Source organism: Lynx rufus, unplaced genomic scaffold, assembly GCF_022079265.1.
Source record: "Lynx rufus isolate CCGP_SWC_20201006 ecotype Redwood Valley unplaced genomic scaffold, mLynRuf1.p SCAF_3, whole genome shotgun sequence".
NCBI lineage: Eukaryota > Metazoa > Chordata > Mammalia > Carnivora > Felidae > Lynx > Lynx rufus.
This window is the reverse complement of record NW_025814845.1, coordinates 88,768,357-88,787,686: the sequence shown is the minus strand read 5'-3', so window position 1 is coordinate 88,787,686 and position 19,330 is coordinate 88,768,357. Positions and strand designations below refer to the sequence as shown.

At 37.3% G+C, this 19,330-nt stretch overlaps 1 protein-coding gene across 5 annotated transcripts in view; it reads right to left on the bottom strand.

Annotated features, from left to right (window-relative positions):
* The window catches only part of SEC24B (SEC24 homolog B, COPII coat complex component), a 99,834-nt gene that overhangs the window by 73,347 nt on the left and 7,157 nt on the right, over positions 1-19,330 (bottom strand). For all 5 annotated transcript variants that reach the window (XR_006964239.1, XM_047090619.1, XM_047090620.1 and 2 more), the window contains exon 2: positions 2,190-2,939. Coding sequence is in view for 4 of the 5 variants with exons in the window: in XM_047090619.1 (XP_046946575.1) it covers positions 2,190-2,939 (750 nt within the window). In the remaining variant the exon portion in view is untranslated. The remainder of the gene's footprint in view (positions 1-2,189; positions 2,940-19,330) is intronic.

Below are 19,330 nucleotides of genomic sequence, written 5' to 3'. Positions count from 1 at the left end.
AATGGGGAAGAACAAGTATCCAATTAACCTGAGATATATTTGTCAAGTTCCGAACTAGAATTAAAAAGTAACTTGCCAATCTAAAGTCAAAAAAAAACAAAACAAAACCCTATTCGACATGAATTAACTTCTCAAATTATATTTTTATGACTTTCATGGTACGGTACTAGGATTAAAAGAATGGAAATATACCCCATCTCTCTATGTAAAGGACTAATTATTATTCAAAAAGAAGGTAATTTTGTAATTATTCTTTATTCAATATTTTTTTCAGCGATAGCTCTTTACAATTAGGTGTTCTATTCATTGGCCAAGTGGCCCTGTATTTCCCTGACCCTGTATCTCAGTATAATTGGTTCCATCCAGGGTCCCATTCCCATCTCAGAAATAAGATAGGAATTACCTGTATTTCTTCTTTTTTTGTCCCGAAAGTCACAAAATCCTTAAGTCAGAGGGACCTTAGGATAAGCTGATCTGTAAAAGGACTGCTGAAAGAAGAGAGAAAGAAAACAATTTCTAGGGGACAGAAAGCCCTGGTTCTGAGGAGGGAAGGCTGAGAGTCAAAGAAACTGAGCTCCGGGACAAACTCTGTTTCTAACATTAATCACCACCGGAAGGCAAAACCCAACTTGGATAGCTTTCCTCATTTGTAAAACAAAAAGAAATCGAATTTGCATTTGAATCTTGTACTAGGCGTCATGAGGTCAAATCAGAAATATAGATTCCACAGACTATACTGAAGATTCTCTTCTAGCTCAGTAGGTAGGGTTGAAGATCACAATCTGTGCAAGGGGACCTGGTGCACAGCCAGATTTGAGAGCTGTGAGAGATGCTCTACGTTGACTTACCCAAGGCCTAGTTGATACCAACACATTTCTTTCTCACCTGCTTCTACCATGAAGGCTACAAAGCTAAATGTTCATTTTCCAATCCTCCCTAAAATTAGGGACTGTCTTTTAAAACAGCTATGGCAAATGATATAAAAAGTCTGTCAGTACCACCACGCTATCTTCTTTCCTCTCCCTACTTTCTGCTTTTAACCAAGACTAGATGTCTACAGATACAGAAGTTCAACTGTTTCTATAAACCAATGTGCAAAGGACGGCAGAAAAGACACTGAGGACATCTGGATCCACTATATCTACCTAGACTTCTTGTTATCTGAGAAAAATACCACTTTTGTTTAAGCCACTATTAGTTGCTTACAGCCAAAAGTGTTTTTACATAACACAGCGGTGAAAGAACAGATTATCTCAAGCATACAGTTCAGACATAATATTCCAAAGTTCTAATTTTAAATAATCTAATTGTCCAGGGAAGGATACTTTTCTACATCATCTTTAAACTATGGCTCTTTGGACTCTGATATACAATTTAAAGATACTGTTCAGAAAACTACCACATCTTGACCAGTTCTCATTCTTTACATACATTTTCATTCAGTTCAAGAGCATATTTTGTGAAGTTCAAGCTCACAAGTTGAATTAAAATGAGTATATCCTATGGAAACCCCACACAAAAATGACATGTACGTAATTTTCAAACTAATAAATTTAACCATATCTTGATTTAGGATGGTTAGAAAGACTACAAGAGTATTCTTCATGTATCTTTCTTCCTCTTCCCCATCCTTCATCCTAATTTACCAATAGGGAATAGAAAACATAAGCTTTAGTATGTATTCTGACATATTACATACATATATATTTTTTCTGTGAGCGTTGCTAACAGGGCTTCACTTGGGAAACCGGTGTGGTATTCCATAGTGAGTAGGGCTCTGGCTGAAATAGTAACTGTCCCAAGGTTGAGCGGTATAAAAAAGAAAGTAGAGGCTAACAAAGCATAAATCCAAATGGATCCTATTTTGCCCTAGACCTAATTCATACTAAAGACAACTATTGCAGAGGCATAAAATGTATCAATAAACATTGCCTGAGATCCCAATCATGACAAAGAACACACCTATGTATGGTAGATGGTTGGGTGTCTGATTGTGAATAGGTGAAGGAAAAGGGTTCGGGGAAATGTTGCAAAGTACCACAATAAATAAGGCAAATAAACTGCAAAGGTGAGCTAATTTCCAATTTTTCCATTAGGCAATATTATCTTTAACCTTCATGCAAATAAAAACCTGACTGGAAATGCACTGATTTTCAGCCATGCTTTGGTGTACTTTTCATTCAACCTACCAGTATTTGTTGGGTTGCTGTTGGCTGTAGCCAGGGAGCCACTGTGGTTTCGGAGGAGATTATCTTGGGTTGAAGGAAGGCCTGAAGCTGACCACGAGAGAGTACTGCATCCTGAAAGACTCTGCTGCTGGTGGTACTGGTGTGATGGTGGAGGTGGAAGCGGTGATGAATGACTGATAGCTGTACTGTGACCAGAAAATGAATTATCTCTAACCGGCCGGACAGTCGGAGCATTCTGTGAGGTAAACATTTGTTGCCCATATGGATCACCAGCAGGCAGAGAGGGATATGAAACACTAGGATACGCAGCATTAGAAACAGTTGACATAGCATAGTGACCACAAGTAGAGGGAAATCCCTGAGAAGCAACAGAAGAGTTGGCAGAGTACATGGCTGGACTACTGTAGTGATTCACAAAAGGGGAGTACGGCTGGGAGGCACTCGTATGCAAATGGGATGCTGATGAAGCGGCACCCTGGAAAGGTCCCGGAGTGGATCCTACAATATGAGGAGCAGGAGGACCCCTGCCATACATCTGCTGTGCTCCTGGTTGTTGGTTTGCTGTGTTAGGAGTCACCACATTTTGTGTCGGTACAATATAGAGACCAGAGTAGTAATCACCACATTGGCTATCCAATGGCAATGAGGTCATTTTCCCAGGTCCTTGAGGATAATGTCCTGAGGGAGCAATATAGTTTTGAGGATGCAATCCATACCCTGATGGAACATGCATTTGATTCTGTGCTGGACCTGAAAAAGAAAAGCAAACATTTATAGGGATTGGCAAGGAGATACTAGTTTTTAAACACAGTTCCCATGTAAATATTGCCATAATCCCAAATTGTCACAAAAGATATACTATTATGACCCACTGTGGTAGCTAGCCTCCAAGATGGCTCCCAGTGATCTCTACCTCGTGGTACTGATACCCTTGGGTGTGAATTCACATCCTCCCAAAATATACTAAGACTGATCTGCGTGACCAATAGCACATTAAGCAGAGGTAATGATTTATCGCTTCCAAGATTAGCCTAATCTTGAGTGCTAGCTCTCTCTTAGATCATGAAGTTTGAACAAAGCTGCCGAATTGTGAGGAGCCTATGGAAGAACCCATGAGGTAAGGTACTGAACTCTGTGCCCAACAGCCAAGGGGAAACTGGGGCCTGCCAACAATCACATCAGTGAGTTTAGAAACAGATCCTTCATACTCAGTAGAGTCTTGAGAAAACTACAGCTCCAAATGACAGCTTGACTACAATCTCATGACATCCAAAGCCAGAAACTACCCAGCTGCTCCCAAATTCATGTCCTTCAGAAATGATGAGATTAAACATTTGTTGTTTAAGTTGCTAAATTTTGGAGTGTTTTGTTAGACAGCAATAGATAACTACCATTCCCAGTATGGAAGAAGTACAAACCTTTTTTATTAGCTTTTTTTTGTTTTTTTTTTTTTAACTAAAAAATTAACACTAGATACCCATTGTAAAAAAAATTTTTTTTCAAACAGTGAAGAATATAAAATAAAAAGTACCACTCCTTTTCCTGGTAGCTGATATCCTTCTTCCTACATGTAGCTATACTTAATGGTTTCTTGCGTATCTTTCATGACACAGTTCTGTAATTTGCTTTTTTTACTAAATATCCTGAATATCCTTCTGTGTTAGCATATATAAATCTTCACCATTCTTGTAAAAATCTATATAGTATTTCATTACGGAGATGTAATATTATTCACTAAATCTCCTTTGATGAATATTTATTTCAGGGAGTAAACTAATTTATATTTATGAGGTCAACCTCTGTGATGAATCTGTAGGTTCAAAGGGTTTGTACTTTTAAAATTGACCATTACTGCCAAATATCTCTTCAAAAAGTCTATCAATTTATACTTCCTATGAATAATGCTTAAGAATGCCTCATCTTCCCAACACTAACATTTCAATCTTGCCAACCTGAGAAACATTTCAGGTTGCATACTTAACTTTGAGTAATGCTGAGAATCTTTCCAAGTATTTCTTAGCTACTTAGGTGTCTTTCTCTGTTATTTGTCCTTTTGTCACAGGGTTGTGCTTTCCATAATGATTTATAAGTGTTCTTGTATATTAAGAAGTTTAACCAGGGCACCTGGGTGGCTCAGTCAGTTAAGCGTTGGTTAAGTGTCCGACTTTAGCTCAGGTCATGATCTCGCAGTCCATGGGTTCGAGCTCCACATCAGGCTGTGCTGACAGCTCAGAGCCTGGAGCCTGCTTCAGGTTCAATGTCTCCTCTTTTTCTGCCCCTCCCCTCCTCACGCTCTGTCTCTCTCTCTCTCTCTTGAAAAATAACATTCAAAAAAATTTTTTTCCCTTGGGTTACTGTTTCCCTTGGGTTACTGTTTTTTGACTTTGTTCATGGTGCCCTTTGCTATAGTTTCTCTATTATTATATAGTAAAATCTTTCTTTCATGCTTGATAAATTTTTAAGTCATACTTAATAGAGCCCCATTCTAATATTATAAAAATATATACCTGTGTTTTCCTCTACTACTTAAAAATTTTTTTTTTAATGTTTATTTATTTTTTTGACAGAGAAAGAGACAGCATGAGCGGGAGAGGGGCAGAGAGAGAGGGATACACAGAATCTGAAGCAGGCTCCAGGCTCTGAGCTGTCAGCACAGAGCCCGAGGCGGGCTTGAACTCACAGACCTCGAGATCACGACCTAAGCTGAAGTCAAAGTTCAAGCGACTGAGCCACCCAGGCGTCCCTTCTCTAATACTTTTAATATTTCCATTGACATATATTCATATTTTTGATCACTACAGAATAGATTTTGTATCAATACCATTCAAATTAACATTAACCTCAGTATTACTTTTATTAATTTTTTTAAAATTTAAATCCAAGTTAGTTAACATTCAGCGCAGTAATTTCAGGAATAGAATTTAGTGATTCACCACTTACATATAAATTTATATATACTTATATATAAGTTTACATATAAGTTTATATATATACTTATATATATATAAGTACATATATATAAGTATATACTATATATATATACTTATATATATAAGTATATAAATATTATAAGTATATAAGTATATTATATATATAAGTATACATAATATATATATAAGTATATATAATATATATAAGTATATATAAAATTACATATAGTTTTATTAATATTACAAGTATTATTAAACATATTACATTATGTGCCATTCACTGTCCTTTGAAGTAAACAGTTGTAATTATACCTACTTTACAAATTAGGCAAAAAGAAAAAACAAAAAAAAAGACTAAACTCTATACTGGTAAGGCATTATCAATCAAGAGAAGACCCACATCAGAGTTAGATAAGTCTGTTTAAATATCTATCCACTTAATAAATGATGTGGCTCATCTACCCTATAGGATCTGAAAACAGGGAAATAATCATCAGTATGTCCAAGCTATTCAAATGCCATTCTTTTAAAGCTAACAGGAATGTTGTACATGCTAATGTTTACCAGAAGTGAACTACCTACTTCTGGTGAAAAAAGGAAACCTTTTTTACTTCTCAGCCCATCAAAGAAAGTTACTTACTTTGAGGGGATGTGAAGGTGTGAATAGCAAATTATATGTTGATGCTTACCAATCCTTATTCAATATCAAGATCCAAATGTTATGAATATATGAAAAGTATGTGAAGATAATCTGGTTCAAATGATAAATGAATCAAGACTCCTTTGGAAGTAAAATGCTTCCTTTCAAATATTTTAAATCAATTTTCAAAAGATTACTTAAAAAAATAAATAAACATAAGATCAGCTTAAATGAAAAGAAAATGGTATCCAGGACAAGTAAAATATTTTTAAAAATTTTATCTTACTGTGACCTAACAAGAAACACATTTTCTTCAATTTTACTTATTTATTTAGAGTGTGAGCACACATAAGTGGGGGGAAGAACTGGGCGGAGAGGGAGAGGGGAGGGGGGAAGGAGGAGAGGGAGGGAGAGGGAGGGAGAGGGAAAGAGAGGGAGGGAGAGGGAGAGAGAGGGAGAGAGAGGGAGAGAGAGGGAGAGAGAGGGGGAGAGAGGGAGAGAGAGGGGGAGAGAGGGGGAGAGAGGGGCAGAGAGGGGGAGAGAGGGGGAGGGAGGGAGAGAGAGAGAGAGAGAGAGAGAGACAGAGAGAGAGAGAGAGAATCCCAAGCAGGCCTTACACTATCAATATCAACACGGAGCCGGATGTGGGGCTCTAAGTCATGAACTATGAAATCATGACCTTGAAATCAAGAGTTGGACGCTTAACCAACTGAGCCACCCAGGTGCCCTTTTTTAAAAACTTTATTTATTTACTTATTTTTTTTTGAGAGAGAGTATTTTCTTCAAATTTATTTTTTAAATGTTTTTATTATTTTTGAGAGAGAGAAAGAGACAGAGCATGAGCAGGGGAGGGGCAGAGAGAGAAGGAGACACAGAATCTGAAGCAGGCTCCAGGCTCTGAGCTGCCTTGTCAGCACAGAGCCTGATACCCGACTTGAACTCATGAACAGCGAGATCATTACCTGAAGTCAGACGCTTAACTCACTGAGCCACCCAGGCGTTCCTCTTCAACTTTAAAATGTATTAGATAATTCTACTAACTGTAATAGGATATAATACCAAAACTAATATTAAAGTTTAATTTCTTCTACACATACTAAAAACTGAACCTGACAAATATTACAAATACAGAGGTTACACACACCTATGCTCTTTTATTTTTAACAAAATCTGTAAATTATCGAAATTTCAGTAGTATTAGCATTTGCATTTGCCTGTATTTCCTATAATTCCCTCAGCAATTGTGGCAGTTTTAAAACGTGGTCCCAAAATTCTTTGATACTGTTCTGATTAAAGGGTGAAATCTGTCTACTTCCTTTGAATTTGAGCAGGCTTTTAATAGCTTCCACCAATAAAGAATGGCAGAAGCGAAGCCGTGTGACTTCCCTGCTTGATCAGAGACAATTCAGTTTCTACGTTGTTTGAAGGAACATGTGCATGTGGACCCCTGAGTAGCTAGCTGCGCAGGAAGTCCAGTTATTCCACAGCTGCCATGGTCTGGGGGAGTCAAACCACATGGAGAGGTCACATTTAGGCACCCAGGTTTGAACTCCCAAGTTTTTGAGTCATTCTAGCCCAGGTGCCAGACATGTGAATAAATGAGCCTTCCAAGCTGAGGCCCTAGATATCATAGAGCAGAGAAAAGCCATCCTGACTCTGCCCTGTGCAAATTCCTGATCAACAAAATCTGTGAGCATAATAAAATAGTTGTTTTTGACTGTTAAGTTTTGGAATAATTTGTTATATAGCAATAGCAACTGACACAGCAACTAATTACTATTTTTAAAAATTCAGAACTACACCCAACTTTACTTAACATAAAACTGAACTACACCCAACTTTACTTAAGATAAAAATGTACTATATTCTTAAAAGTCCAGACATCACAGTTTCCATAATTCTTACAAAAGAACATGTTATCTTTAAATCAGTTAAACATAATTATGTGTACATATGTACAGAATGCACTAAGTAGTCCTATTCCATTAGAAAAATAGTTCCTTTGTAGATAACATATTACTTGAGAGCTGTAAAGCTTATGTAAAATATAGAAAAAGAGTTGAATCAGGTACACTAGGAAAGAATGAAAAAAAAAACTAAGGGCTGAAAACTAGGTTTACTAGGAGAGGTAAAAACAACTGGAATCATAGACACATGTGACAGACCTGCATTACCCCATATGGTAGCCACTAGCGACACGTGGTTATCGAGTACTAGAACATAGCTAATCTGAATTGAAGGTGCTTTAAGTATAAAACACACACTCAGGGGCACGTGGGTGGTTCAGCTGGTTAAGCGTCCAATTTCAGCTCAGGTCATGATCTCACAGTTCTTGGATTCGAGCCCCACGTCGGGCTCTGTGCTCACAGCTCAGAACCTGGAGCCTGCTTCAGATTCTGTGTCTCCCTCTCTCTCTGCCCCATCCCCACTCATGCTCTGTCTCTCTCTGTCTTAAAAGTAAATAAAACATTAAAAAAAAAAAAAACCTTTGTGAAAAAAAAGTATAAAACACACAATTTTATTTTTTTTTAATTTTTTTTTCTACGTTTTTTTTAAATTTATTTTTGGGACAGAGAGAGACAGAGCATGAACGGGGGAGGAGCAGAGAGAGAGGGAGACACAGAATCGGAAACAGGCTCCAGGCTCCGAGCCATCAGCCCAGAGCCTGACGCGGGGCTCGAACTCCCGGACCGCGAGATCGTGACCTGGCTGAAGTCGGACGCTTAACCGACTGCGCCACCCAGGCGCCCCGAAAAACACACAATTTTAAGGAAATGATATGAAAAAAGTAAGATAGCTCAGTAACTTTTAATTTTTCATCTTTTTAAAGTTTATTTTTTTGATAGAGTGAGTGCATGAGAGAGAGAAAGAGAGAGAGAGAGAGAGAAAATGAATGAATCCCAAGCAGGCTCCGTGCTGTCAGACCAGCTCAGGGCTGGATCTCATGAACTGTGAGATCATCCACCTGAGCAAGATTAAGAGTTGGATGCTTAACCAGCTGAGCCACTCAGGGTGCCCCTCTCAGTAACTTTTTAATACTAAACATGAACACATGTGAAAATAACAACCTTTTATATATTGTGATAACTGGATAAACTGAAATTGATTGTACTTATTTCAGCTATTTTAATATGACTTCCAGACAATTTAAAATTACATATGCAGATTGCATTAGACTCCTACTGAATACAACTATAAGACAGAAAAATACAAAGAGAAAAGGTGAATTAATGTCAGCATATGTGGAATGCTTTCAACCTAGGCCTAAATATTTATTTTTTTAATGTTTTTATTTATTTTTGAGACAGAGACAGAGCATGAGCAGGGGAGGGGCAGAAAGACAGGGAGACACAGAATCTGAAGCAGGCTCCAGGCTCTGAGCTGTCAGCACAGAGCCCAACACGGGCTCGAACTCACGGACCGTGAGATCATGACCTGAGCTGAAGTCGGATGCTTACCTGACTGAGCCACCCAGGCGCCCCTAGGCCTAAACATTTAAATTGGACATCAGTAGAAATATTAATTACAAAAGTATTTTTAGGTACTACCAAATTTCATTAATGCTACTAATTAAAAAAAAAGACAGACAAATAACTGGTTTTCTGGGATTATTTAGATGTGCATCTTTCTTTGTGAATTCAAAATGGTTCTGTAGCATATAAGAAAAGACTGCTGGTATTTTACAACTACTAAAATGGAGAGAGACAAAGGTTGTGGATGAAAGGATAAATTAGTTATATATGTAGATAGTCAAAATTCTGAAAAATAACTCTAAGAGTATTTTTCTTATTACAAATGTGATATACAATAATTGCAAAAAGGAGTACAGAAAATTATCAAACAAAATATCATCCATTATCTTACTACCTGAGATAACTGCTATTAATATTCTGATGTATAACTACTCACTAATTTCTTTTAGGATATATCTAATTTAGTTAAGCAGAAGTAGAATTATAACATACATTTACATTATAACATACCATTATAACATACCATTACATAGATTCATAGAATCTATAAATCAGAATCTATATAATTACATAGAATTATAACATACCATTACATAGATTTACCATATTTTAATCACTTCTCTATTAATAGCCATTTAGGTTTTCCATATTTTAAAAATATTAAACAATATGATAATAAATATATTTGTAGGTTAAGTCTGTGTGTTCATTCATTTTACTCTTCTGAAAGTAATTTCCTATCAGTTACAATAGTTGGGCAAAGTCCCTAGTTAGCAGCCTAACTGTATAGACAGACACAGGAGAAACATTGAGATACCCAGTAAAAAACCCAGCAGAGACCAGAATCAAAGTTGTCCCAGAAGTTGAATTTAGCAGACAAAGGTTTTAAAGCAGCTACTGTAAATATGTTCAAAAGAAGGAAGAAAATATATTCAAAGAATTGAAAAAAAATCAGTAACTGAACTGATAATATAAAATGAGAAATGAAAACTATTTTGAAAATGAAAATATTCAGAATAAAGCTGAAATAAATATACTAGATAGCCTCAACAGCATAGTGGAAGAAAGAATCAATGAATCTAAAGACTGGTCAATAAAGTGATCCAAATTTGAGGCACCTGGGTGGCTCAGTCAGCATACGTGACTCTTGATCTCGGGGTTGTGAGTTCAAGCCCCACATTGGGTGTAGAGCTTAGTTGAAACAAAATAGTAACAAATAAATAAAATGATGTAATTAAAAACAGAGAAAACATAAGAAAAGGAAAATTTAAGAAACCTGTGGAACAAGATGTAGCAGTCTAACATTTATGTAAACAGTAAGGTTGAACAACGGCCTCCCAAAAGATATATCCACATCCTAATCCCCAGAATGTGTGAAAATGATCTTCTAGGAAAAAGAATAACTATTACATTTTATGACAAAAGACAAGATTAAGTTAAGAGTCTTGAGATTAAGTGGGTCCTAAACGCAACCACATGTAGTTACATGCACGTTATAAGATGCACGTAAATAGAAGATATATACATTGAAGAAAAGGCAATGAGAAGGTAAAGCAGAATGATGCAGCCACAAGGAACGTCAACTGTCAAACAAAAGTTAGAAGAGGCAAGAAAAAGATTCTCCCCTAGAGTCTACAGAGAGAATATGGCCTTGGCGACACCTTAACTTCAGACTTCCAGTCTCCAGGACCGGGAGAGAACAAATTTCTGTTTTAAACCACCCAGTTGGTAGGATTTTGTTACAGCAGACGTGGGAAACTTGTACAGTAAGGATATAGAACAGCAATTCTCAAAGTGTAGTACACAGAACCCTGGTAATACTGGAGACTCATGGGGGATCCATAGGTAGAAACTATGTTCGTAAGAGTACTAAAATGGTATTTGCCTTCTTTGCTGTGTTGACATTTGTACTAATGGCACAGAAGCAATGATGGGTACCATACTGGCCCTGTGGCATAAAGTAAAGCAGTGGCACCAAGCAACTCTAGTAAGTACTGTATTCTTCATTACCATGCACTCATAGTAAAAAAATAAAAGCCATTCCCTTATTCAACAATGTTCAGGATTTACTAGATACTTTAATTTTTTTTTTTAACGTTTTCTTATTTATTTTTGAGACAGAGAGAGACAGAGCATGAACGGGGGAGGGGCAGAGAGAGAGGGAGACACAGCATCGGAAACAGGCTCCAGGCTCTGAGCCATCAGCCCAGAGCCCGACGCGGGGCTCGAACTCATGGACCGCGAGATCGTGACCTGGCTGAAGTCGGACGCTTAACCGACTGCGCCACCCAGGCGCCCCAGGATTTACTAGATACTTTAAAAACGCAAAAAAAAAAAAAAAAAAAAAAAAAAAGACAAAGAAATGGCATACAGATTGGAAAAGAAGAAATAAAACTATATTTGCAGAATGACAGGACTGTGTAGAAAAATCTGAAGAATCTTTAAAAAAGAAAGAAAGAAAATAAGTGAGTTTATCAAAGTCACAAGATACAAGGTCAACATGTAAGAGTCAAATGCACTCCTCAAAACAATAATGGACAAATAGGATTTAAAATTAAAATAAAAAACAAAACCAAGCATCTAAATGGCTCAGTCAGTTGAATGTCCAACTCTTGACTTTGGCTCAGATCATGATATCCTGGTTTGTGGCACAGAATCAGGCTCTGTGCTGTCTGCGTGGATTCTCTCCCTCTCTCTCTGACCCTCCCCTGCTCAAGTACGTGTGCATGCTCTCTCTCAAAATAAATAAATAAATAAATACTATTTATAATATCACAAAGAAGTACTTAAAATATAAATCTAATAAAATATGTAAAGGATCTATATGCTGAAAATGACAAAACACTGATGAAAGAAATCAAGGATTTCTTTACATAAATGGAAGGACTAATAATATACCATGTTTGTGGGCTGGAAGACTTGCAATTAAGATATAAATTTTCTCAGTTTTTATCTTTAGGTTTGATGCAATGCCAATAAAAATACCAATAGTTTTTTAATAAATATCAACAAGCTGATTCTGAAATTTCTATGGAAAGGCAAAGGTACTAAAACACCAAAAAAACAAAAACTTTGAAAAAGAACATTTGGAGGACTCACATTACCCAATTTCAAAGGTTGCTTTATATGCTACAATAATCAAGAAAGTGTGGTACCCAGAGAAAGGACAGATACACAGAACATAATAAAAAATCTAGAAATAGAGCCACAAAAACATAAGCCAACAGATTTTTGACGAAGATGTCAAGGCAATTCAATGAAGTAAAGATAATCTTTTCAACAAATGGTGCTGTCATAGTCCACATTCAAAAAATGAACCTCAAAAAAAAAATGAACCTCAACACGTCTAAGGTCTCAAAACTTAAGTCAAAATGAATCACAGATCTAAATGTAAAATTTGAAAACTTCTAGGAGAAAATTTAGAATATATAGATAAATATGAGATTAGCAATAAGTTCTTAACCTATGACACTAAAAAACATGATCAGGAACAGAAAATATTGAGAAAAGAGACTTCATCAAATTAAAAATTTTACTCTACAAAAAGCACCAAGAGAATTATAAGAAAGCTATGGATGAGGAGATAATATTTACAAATCACATGCCTAATAAAAGCCTCATATCCAGAATTTATTAAGAATTCTTCAAATCCAACGGTAAGAAAACAGACAACCCAACCAAAAAAACTGGTAAAAGGTCTGAAAATAATCACCAAAGAAGATATATGGATGGCAATAAACATTAAGCTGCTCATCATAAATCATTAGGGAAATGCAAATTAAACCATGAAATATCACTACATAGCCATTGTAATGACTAAAACAACAACAAAAAAATAAAAATATCAAATGTTGGGAAAGATGTGGTGCAAAAGGAACTCTCACTCATTGCTGGAGGGAACAGAAAATAGTACTATTTTGCCACCTTGGAAAACAGTTTGGCAAGTCCTAGTAAAGTTAAATATATACAGCTGACCCTTGAACAATGCAGAGGTTAGGGGCATGAACTCCCTGTAGAGCTGAAAGTAAGGATAACTTTTGACTTCCCTAAAACTTAACTACTAATAGCCTACTATTGACTGGAGGCCTTACCGATAACATAAACAGTTGCTTAACACATGTTTTATATGTTATACGTACTACATACTGTATTCTTACAATGAAGTAAGGTATAGAAAACAAAATGTTACTAAGAAAATCATAAGGAAGAGGTCACACTAAGAGTACTTTACTGTATTTATAGAAAAAAATCTGCATATAAGTGGATTCATGCAGTTCAATCCTGAGTTGTTCAGGGTCAACTGTAGTTACCATTCGACCCAGCAGTGCTACTCCCACACATTTACCTATGTGAGCAGAAAACCTGCGTTCACACAAAAACTAGTATATGAATGTTTACAGCAGCTTTATTCACAATCACCAAGAACTAGAAACAATCAAGATATTCAACAACAGAGGATGGTTAAACAATCCTAGTATACACATACCATAGAAAAGTACACAGCAATAAAAGGGAACAGACAACCGATTCATGCAACAGCAGAAATGAATGTAACTCAGTGAAAGAAACCAGACCCAAGAGACATATTTTATGGCTCTATGTATATGACATTCTGGAAAAGCAGAATGACAGAAATGTAGAACAGAGCAATGGTTGTCAGGGCTGGTGGAGGAAGAGATGACGATTACCAGGGGACTACATGAAGACATTTTTTATAGTAATGGAACTGTTCTCTATGATACTGCGGTGGTGGTAGATACCTGACTGCACGGATTTGCCAAAACTCATAGAGCTGTACACCACAAAGAACAAAAGCAAGTTTTACTATCTGCAAATTGTAAAACAACATCCAGAATGTCAAGATAATCTAGGACAGAATGAAGACTGTGACAGATCAGTCTAACTGCATTACATGTATGATAACCTGAGTGAAGGATACTTAGGTAATATATACACAGATGAACAGGCACTGATGTAATTATAGAGATGTTTACATACATAATTAAGTATATACATAAATATCTCCTAACTCTGTCTACTGAGAAAGCCTTTAAGCAGTGACACCCCAGTAGCTATGAGCACCTCCAGGGCCCAGGTCTTGGTTTCTAAAAACCATGCCCCAACAAAAGGAACTAGGGCTCCTTGGACAAAGGACTGATTCCAGTGTTGGGATAGGGCAAGTGCAGAGTAGAGTACCTTGTAGTGTCAGAAAGTAAGGAAGCAGTCAAAAGACAAAAGGATGGAGGTAAAGGGACACTGGACCCAACCTGAAAGAGTTCCCAGTGGCCAAAACTCAAAACAACTCGAGCAACAAATACAAATAATGATAGTTCTAGATTATAATCCAAAGAATAAAGTAAATATTCATGAGTCTATAATGATATAAATAAATGACTGCATACATTTTAAAATGGGAGAAAAGGGGTGTCTTCCTTACAGAAATAGTTCAAATAATAAATGTAGAATAAATGAGCAAAAGAGAAAATTACCATCAGAATTCCACAGTAAAAATCACTGCAGGTGCAACCCACTGAGGAATGCTAAAATTAGTGGGCCAAACTTTAAGGAGAAACAGGAATCAAGTATTTCCCGAAGAATATTTGAATTACTGTGATGACTTCAGCATGTGCTCACAAATTATTTGATATACCTCACTGTAGGAGGTGGAGCTTAATTCTCAACTTACTTTCTGTTGAATGTGGGCTGGAGTTAAGTAACTCCTAACAAACAGAGTAGGGAAAAAAAATAATAATTTTGCAGTGGAGGAACCTGGCAGCCCCTGTTATAGACTAAATGCACACACACCCCCCCCAATACGTATGTTGAAGCTCTAACCCCAATTCGATGGTCGTAAAACGGGGTCTTTGGGAGGTAATTAGGTTTAGATTAGGTCACAATGGTAGGAAGGACTCTCATGATGGAATTAGTTTTCTTGCAAGAAGAAGAAATCCCTCTCTCTCCACATGCATGCAGAAAAGCCATGTAAGCACAACAGCAAGAAGAGGGTCTTCACCAGAACCCAACTATGCTAATCTCAGACTTCTGGATTAGTCGCCCTAATCTCAGACTTCTGGACTCCAACACTGTGAGAAAATAAATGGCTACGGTTTAAGCCACACAGTCTATGACATTTTGACTGGGCTAAGACATTCCTTCAATCAAGTGCCCAAGGTTAACATGACCAGTAATAAAACAAGTTGATATCATCTGATCCCTAATACAATGTGATAAGAAGGGCACTTCACCTCTGTGGTATTCTTTCTAAAAAGTCATAAATTATTTTTTCTTAAGTTTATTTACTTTTCAGAGAAAGCAAGAGGGAGAGAGAATGAGCAGAGGAGGGACAGAGAGACAGTCCAAAGCTCTGCGTTGTCAGCAAAGAGTCAGACACGGGCTTGAACTCACAAACCATGAGATCATGATGTGAGCTGAAGTCAGATGCTTAACTGACTAAGCCACCCACGTGCCCCAGTAAACTGACAGTCTTAAGAATTCACCCTCACTTAATCATGAGAAAGCATCAGCAAAGTGAGGAACTGTCTACAAAATAATTAACCAGTCCTGTCAAAGTCCTAAAAAACAAAAAGGCTGAGAAACTGTCACAGATCAGAGGAGACTAAGGAGACATGACACTTAAAGCAGTATGATATCCTGAACTGTATTCAGGAACAGGAAAAAAAAAACAAAACAGTGGGAAAATAGAAATAAAATCTATAGTTTTCAAAAAAATTTTTAAAGTTTATATTTTTGAGAGAGAGGGACAGAGCACACGTGAGGGAGGGGCAGAGAGAGGGAGACACAGATTTTGAAGCAGGCTCCAGGCTCTGAGCTGTCAGTACAGAACCCAACGTGGGGCTCGAACCCACAAACTGAGAGATCATGACCTGAGCAGATGTCGGATGCTTAACTGACTGAGCCACCCAGGCGCTCCTAAGTAAAATCTATAGTTTAGCTAATATGGTATGTCAGCAATGTTAATTTTCTAGTTTTGATAAAGGTACCACGGTTTTGGAAGATGTTAAGACTTTAGAGGAAGCTGAGTGAAGAACACTGCATTCTGTACTATCTTTGCATCACTTCCACAAATCTAAAATTACTGCAAAATAAGTTTTTACAACATCAAAGGGAAAAAGTGCTGGAAATGACTTACTAAATTGACTGTACGACACTATTTTTTAGACAAATGACTGCACCATACAGAACCAGAGTGATTTTCCTAAAAATCAAATCTGATTATGTTATTTCTTTGTTTAAAGCTTTCTAATTTTTTAAAATGTTTATTTATTTTGAAAGAGATGGGGAAGAAGGACAGAAAGAGAAGAAGCCAAGCAGGCTCTGTGCTGAAATCTGAGTCGAAATCAAGAGTCAGAGGCTTAACCGACAGAGCCACCAGGCCCCCCTCTAATGGTTTTTCTTGCCATTAATAAAAAGTTCAAATCCTTTAATATGGTCTATAAGACAGTGGAAAGCACAGCAATCTCTCCCTGACCCCAAATGTCCATGACCTAATCACTGGAACATGTAAATATGACAGCTTATACGGCAAAAGGGAGCTGACATTGCAGATTGTATTAGGACTGCTAATCATCTGACCTTAAAATAGGGAGAAAAGCTTCGATTATCCAGATGAGCTCAGTGTAATCACAAGAGTCCTTAAAATTAAAAGTACAAGAGGGAGGCAGAGGAGAGGCAGGGAGAAGTGACTACAGAAGACTCTTCAGAGATGAAGACAGATATTGCCAGCTCTGAAGGCAGACAGAGGGGACCATGAACCAAGGAATGTGGGCACCTCTAAAAGCAGGAAAAGGCAAATAAATGGATTCTCTCCCACAGTCTCTAGGAGGGAATTCAGCCCTACTGATCTTGATTTTAGCCTTGTTAGACTTTTAACCTACAGATGATGAATTCATGTTATTTTATGCTGCCAATTTGTGGTAATTTGTTGCAGCAGCAAAGAGAAAATGAATGCAAAGGCCCTGCACGACCTGACTGCTGCTCACTTCTACTTTATCACTCACCACTCCTTCTCACTGTGATTTTCAGCAGGTGTGCCTTAATATACCGCTATATTCAAAGCATTCACATGGGTCTACTGAGGTCTGGTCAATAAAGAAAATGAAATTTTGCTACACTAAAGGTGCCTATCATTATGTTCAAGTGATACAGAATGATGACCTGGTAGAGAGCAAAGCCAGAGCACAACATAAGGAAAGACTGTGCTAGAGCTTTGCTTCAAAAGGCCATCGAAGAGGTTGGTTAGGGCAGAATATAGGTACGCTGCCTTCCTTGTAAAGGGGATCAAATAAATATGTGATATTTTTCTGAAATTTGCTTTTTTCTAATAAAAATTTTTTAATGTTTATTTCTGAGAGTGAGAGAGACAGAGTGAGAGTGGGGGAGGGTCCGAGAGAAAGGGAGACAAAGAATCCAAAGGAAGCTGGGGGCTCTGAGCTGTCAGCACAGAGCCCCAAACAGGGCTCAAACTTACAAACTGTGAGATCATTACCTGAGCCGAAGTCCGACACTTAACCAACCTAGATGCCCCTGCTTTTTTTTAATTAGAAGTGTCCAAAGTTTAATTTCTTCAAGAATGCCACCAACTAAAACTTTAGCACTAAGGTAGCCATGAGTATGAAAAGGTCAAGAATCACTGATCCATACACACGTTGACCATACTAAATTTTTCTCAAGCCATGCTTGCTCATCTCTGACCCTTCACACAGGCTCTTCCCTCCACCTGGAACCATCAAAAATCCTCTCTTACCCCTTCATCTGACCAACTCTAATTCTTCGGATCTCAGTTCAACTCTTCCTCCAGAAAACATCTGCTAACCCTGCAAGTGAATGCCTACTTAATGGTGCATCTACAGCATCTTGGACCACAATGACAGTACTTTTCACACGGTACTGTAATTGTCTAACTGTAAACTCTCTAAATGAAAAATTTGAGTCTAGTTGGGTCCCAGCTCTATCATATTCCTAAAGCTTAGTATAATGCCTGGCTCATGGAAATCATTCCTACATTTTGGGGAAAAAATTAAGCCTAGTAAATAATCATCGAACACTTCTGTATCAGACATTTCTCTCATCACAATGTTATCAAGAAGGACTACGTAAGTAAAGAGAAAGAACACAAAACTTTAAGAGCTTTCGCTACATAAAGCAAATTATACTCTAGTACAAGAACAAATGCATGTATCTAAGTTTTTTGATCTATATTATATATAGATCTATATTATAGATAATATAACTATATTAGTTCAAATGGAAGAACAGCCTTTGAAAAGAAAGGAAAGTAATAATATACAGTATTTAACTACATCTAAGGTGTTTTGATACTGCTGCTTTTTACACTCACCAGGTGCATTAGCTTCTACTGCTACTGTAATGAATTACCACAAACTGGCTTAAAACACCACAAATTTATTATTTTACAGTTCTAGAGGTCAGAAGTCCAAAATCAGTTCACTGGGCTAAGGTCAAAGGATCATGGGCAGACATGGTTCCTTCTGAGGCTCCAAGAAGGGAATCCATTTCCTTGCCTTTTTCAGCTTCTAGTGGCCACCTGCATTCCTTGGCTTATGGCCCTTTCTTCCATCTTCAAAGCACACTACTCCCACCTCTAGATGCTGACTCCTCCAGGTCCCCTCTAATCAGATGTTGTGATTATATCAGGCCCACTCAGATCCAAGATAATATCCCCAACTCTTAATCACAGCTGCAAAGGTTTCAAAAATTAGGACAGAAACATACTAGGGGGGCATTATTCAGCTCACTGCATCAACTGTTAATGGCAGGTTTTCATGCAACTATATCATGACTTCTATCACTTCAGTAAAACAAATTTTAAAATTTCACCAATTCTAAGATGCCCCCCAAATTCAGAGATAAAAATGTGAAACAAAAGTGTCTTAGAACCAATGAAATAAAATAATTTTACTACATCCACCAAATAACCTAACACAGTGACTCACAAAAAGAGCATCAACAAATAAATCACTGAAAACAGGGAAGTTCAGGTTACATACAATCTCTGAAAAGTTTCTACATTCTTAGCCTCAAGTGAGGTATGTCTGTATAAAAGAAGAACATATATTC